This window comes from Myotis lucifugus, unplaced genomic scaffold, assembly GCF_000147115.1.
Source record: "Myotis lucifugus unplaced genomic scaffold, Myoluc2.0 scaffold_329, whole genome shotgun sequence".
NCBI classification, from domain to species: domain Eukaryota; kingdom Metazoa; phylum Chordata; class Mammalia; order Chiroptera; family Vespertilionidae; genus Myotis; species Myotis lucifugus.
The window spans coordinates 540281-544597 of record NW_005871377.1 but is presented as its reverse complement, the minus strand read 5'-3'; the positions used below and the strand labels follow the sequence as shown (position 1 = coordinate 544597).

The 4317-nt window shown below is 63.4% G+C and overlaps 1 protein-coding gene across 1 annotated transcript; it reads right to left on the bottom strand.

The window, feature by feature from the left end:
* Nucleotides 1-1212: 1212 nt before the first annotated feature.
* TCAP (titin-cap) lies at nt 1213-3258 on the bottom strand. Its single transcript, XM_006100782.3, is given in 3 exon segments — nt 1213-1992; nt 1994-2045; nt 2232-3258. Coding segments are annotated over 3 exon segments (504 nt in total). The 5' UTR covers nt 2342-3258; the 3' UTR covers nt 1213-1650.
* Nucleotides 3259-4317: the final 1059 nt, after the last annotated feature.

Genomic DNA, 4317 nt, shown 5'->3' with positions numbered 1-4317 from the left:
CGCCCCCACGGTGGAGCTCGCTCTTCCCGGCCCGCCATCCCTTCTCCCCCGTCCCCCGCTCAGCGCTCTCCATCAGGGCCCAGCCCCCCGCGGGGGCCCCTTCCCCGGGACGCCCTGTCCAACATCCACCCCTCTCCGTGGTCAGGTCACCCCACGCCCTCCTCCAGGCCTCCCTTTCGTACTTTCCGACCCCTCCTCCGTCCCCCGGCGCCCTCCGCCCTCCGCCCACCCCACTGCGCACAGAACAGTCCGTCCCGGCTTCGCCGATGGCGCCCCCGGCCCAGAGGGAGCTCGCCCCGCCCGTGCGATGCCGGCAGCGATAGGAGCCGCGAGCGGGACTATGCATTTAGCGGAGCCACTTATCTGAGGCGCCCGGGGCGGAAGGCTCGGGACGTTCCGGTCCCGTCGGGGCGCGGGCCCCAGGTGCGGGCGGGAGGGCGCAGGGGCGCGGCCTCAGCCTCTGGGCCCAGGGATCTGGGATCCCGCTGGTCTTGGTTTGCTGCCCCCTCTCCCTCCCCAGCCCCCTTCAGCCCCCTCCGGGGACGGGGCCAGTCTGCCAAGATGCCAGGGTCTCCCCTTAACCTCCCAACAGGAAGTGGGGTGGTTTTCCTGGCATGGGACGCCCGGGGGTCAGCCCAGTGCCCCTGCCCTGGGCAGGCTACCAGCCCCTGGCCTGCTCCTTGCGGGCAGCCAGATTGGAACACGAGTCAGAGTCACCACAACAGCTGCAGGGGGCACAGACAGGAACCTACGCCCACCCCACCCCCAGCGCCCCACCCTGGGCTCCCAGAGAGGGAGCGGGGAGCGCCTGGCCCCAGCCGAGGATTGCTTGTCTGGATTCAGAGCTGAGGCAGGTCAGCCTCGGGGTCACTGACCCCATCCACACACGGAGACACAGCCAAGGACAGCCCTAGTGCCAGCTCCCTCCATATTCTCCAAGAGATCAAACAAGCCCTGCATGCCAGCTGGCCTCCTGGGCACTGCCTGAGCCAGGGGACTGGACATGGAGGCCAGACTGCACAGCAGAGTCAGCTACCAGAGGGGGACTGGACAGACGGCCCCTGTTTACAGCTCTACCCCACCCCCCAAACATGGGCGTATCCACTAGCTCTGCCATATTTAGCTCAGATGCAGGACCTGTTCCCAGCATTAAGGGGGGGGGGGGGTGACACCAATGGGTGGCCCCCACAACCACAAGGAAAGACATGAAACTGGAACACGATTGAGCATTTATTGCAGCACTAACAGAGGGTGCTGGGGGCTGCACCCGCCTCTGCCCTCTTCACATCCCCCTCCCTCTGGTCTTCTCCAAGCCTTTCCCGGGCATTTCCCATCTCCGTACACTCTCCCTTGTCCTCTGAAGCTCGGTCGCCCCTCTCAGGCACCTCTTTCCCTCCTCAGCATCTTTTGTCCCTTCTCCTGGGCTGGGGCTGTTCAGCGGTGCTGGCCCCAGCTCTCCACCCTTCGTGCCCACTGTCCTTGCTCCCCTCCCTTTGGGAACTCAGGGGAACCAGGCATCCTGGCCTCTGGCTCCCTCCTCTCCTAGCCCCCAACTTTGGGCAAACTACAAAGCATCCAAGGCCAGCAGCTCCCCTCCATGGTCCTAGCCAGGAAGGGCCCAGCCCAGTGAAGAGGGAGACACAGTCCCTCTCAGCCTCTCTGTGCGTCCTGGGACATGGAGCGGGACAGAGAGCGACGAAGGGTGCCTGGCTTGCTGACAGGCACCACAGGGGGCAACTGCTTGGTGATCTCCGCCATGTCCTGCCGCTCCGCGCACTGGCCACTCAGGGCTGTCTCCAGTGCCAGCAGCTCCCGCAGCTGGACGGGGGTGTCCTCGCGCTCCTCCTTGGCGGCGCCCACCTTGGTGGGGGTGAAGATGGGCAGCGGCAGCACCCGCTGGTAAGGCAGCAGGTACTCCTGCAGCCCTTGGCCCAGGATGCCCATGCGCATCACCAGCCAGGGGGACTGCTGCACCAGCGCCTGGCACCGGCCCCTGCCGGTGGTAGGTCTCATGCCGCCGGGCATCCTCCTCATGCAGGGAGCACCTGGGGGGAGAGGGGAGGGGGCACTGAGCTCCTGGGTGTTGCCTTCCACTTACGGGCTGGGCAGGGGACCCGGTGGGTGCAGGAGGGGTGACCCCACCCCGAGAAACTTTGTGCTCGAGCTTCCTAAGGCTCAGGAAGGGTGCTGCTGGGGAGGAGAGGAGGGACCCCCAGCTGGCCAGCACTCACCCCTCCTCAGGCCGCGTGGACAGTGTCAGATCCTTCCATTCAGCCCAGAAGGCCTCTCGGCGCTCACAGTTCTGCTCAGACACCTGGCAGCTCAGCTCAGAAGTGGCCATGATCAGCCTCACTCCCTCTGCTCCTTCCAGGTCCTTTAAATAGCCCCTCCTCCCCTCCTCCAGGGCTATTTTCAGCCCCTCTGGTGTCAGATGCCATAAGAAGAGCCAAGACTCTGATGGGGGACATTGGGCCCAGGCTGGGGGGTGGGGTGCCTGGACTTTTGGCTGGCCCCAGGTCAGAGGTCAGCTTCTGAAGAGATCAAGATACCCCGGTGGGGGCAGGGGTCTTCCGTGCGACACCTCCTGGTGTCTGACACTCCTTGGACACGGTCTGAGACCAGGCACATGCCCAGCCTCGTGCCACCTTGGCACCTGCTCTCGGCCCCACCCCTTCCCCCTCACCAGGACAGAGGCTTGTCTGTAAACAGAGCAGGAGAGTGCAGGAACTGAGGCCCCTCTGGACTCCGTACCAGGCCGTCAGGTCCCCAGCCCATTGCTCTCCTCTGCCTGGGTTTGAGGGCACATCCCCGATATGCCCTCCACAGGGACAGTGCAACCACATCCTCAGGTGTCCGCATGGAGAGGCCCAGTTCTGGACTGTCAGCACCACCCCGGCGGCAGGGATCCTGGCAGCTCACTCCCCACCTGGAGCCTGGGCAGGAACCTTTTCCTCCCCCACGGCCAGTGGTCAGAGAAGGGGTCTCCCAAATCCAGCCAGTCAGGGTGGAGCAAGGTGTGGGAGTGGCCCCCAGCTCTATTCCCAATACCCCAGGTGGGGTAACTCCAGGGGCTCCCATGAGTGGCAGTCAGCAGACCTGGCTCTAGCCCCAAATCAGCCATTAACGGGGTGACAATGGGGCAGTCCCTGCCCCTTTCTGGGCTTCATTTCCCCTCACCTTCTGGTTACAACAGCCTGACCAGAGCTCTGGGGCCTGCCAGCTCCAATGTGTCACCTGGGCAGGGCCTGGGCCTCGGTCTCGTCACGGGGAGCAGGATGGCTGCTGGGCTGTGAGCTGGCACACAAGGTGGTGGGCAGGGGCGGGGGCGGGGGGGTAGGAGAGGGAGGAGGAATGTGGACAAAGCACCGGAAGAGGCAGACAGGAGCCGAGATGCGGACCTGAGGGGACAGCTGGCACCACCTGGGGCAGGACCGCGTACTCGATGGCTGAGGCACTATCCCTGCGCTGGTACTTTAATCTGATGATAGCCCTGACATGATAGTGTGTCTCATGCTTACAAAGTAGGAAACGGAGGCCCTGACGCAGACCTGCCCAGGGTCACACACAGCCAGGACCGAGATGGGCTCCTTTGGGAGCCTGCAGGCAGGGAGGGAGGAGGGCAGCACCCTGGCCCTCGCCTGGGATCTGACTCTTATGAGTGTGGCTGGGCCCAGGGGGTACGTACAGATGGAGCAGAGATCCCAGAGGTGCCTCAGTGACCAGGAAGCCCAGATCCCTCCTCCAGGCCCCTGCTGGTCATGGGACCCCAGAAACAGCCAGGGCCTGCTATGGCCTGCTGGGTCTCTCCTACCTCCTCCCCAATCCTGGACTGGAGACCTTAACTTGACCTTCCTCACAGGAAGCCTGGCAGGGGAGGGTGGGGCATTTTTCTCTGCCCCGTCATCTGCCCGGTTGAGCCATTCAGGAAAGTGTGTGCGTATGGGGGGGGAGGGGGAGGAGTCCAGGAACTGAGTCCCACTGGCTCCAGGGGCTGAGAGAATGCGCCATGTATCTGGCACGGTGGTGGCTCGCTCCTTCCCCATCTGCAGTGCTACCCTCCCTTCCCTCAAGTGGCCAGCTGGAGGGCTTGCTTTTTTCTCTTTTGAGTTCATAGTTTTATTTTATTTTTTTAAATATATATTTTTATTGATTTCAGAGAGGAAGGGAGGAGGAGAGATTGAAACATCAATGATGAGAATCATTGATTGGCTGCCTCAAGCACGCCCCACACTGGGGACTGAGCTCGCAACCAGGGCATGTGCCCTGACGGGAATTGAACCGTGACCTCCTGGTTCATAGGTTGACACTCAACCGGCC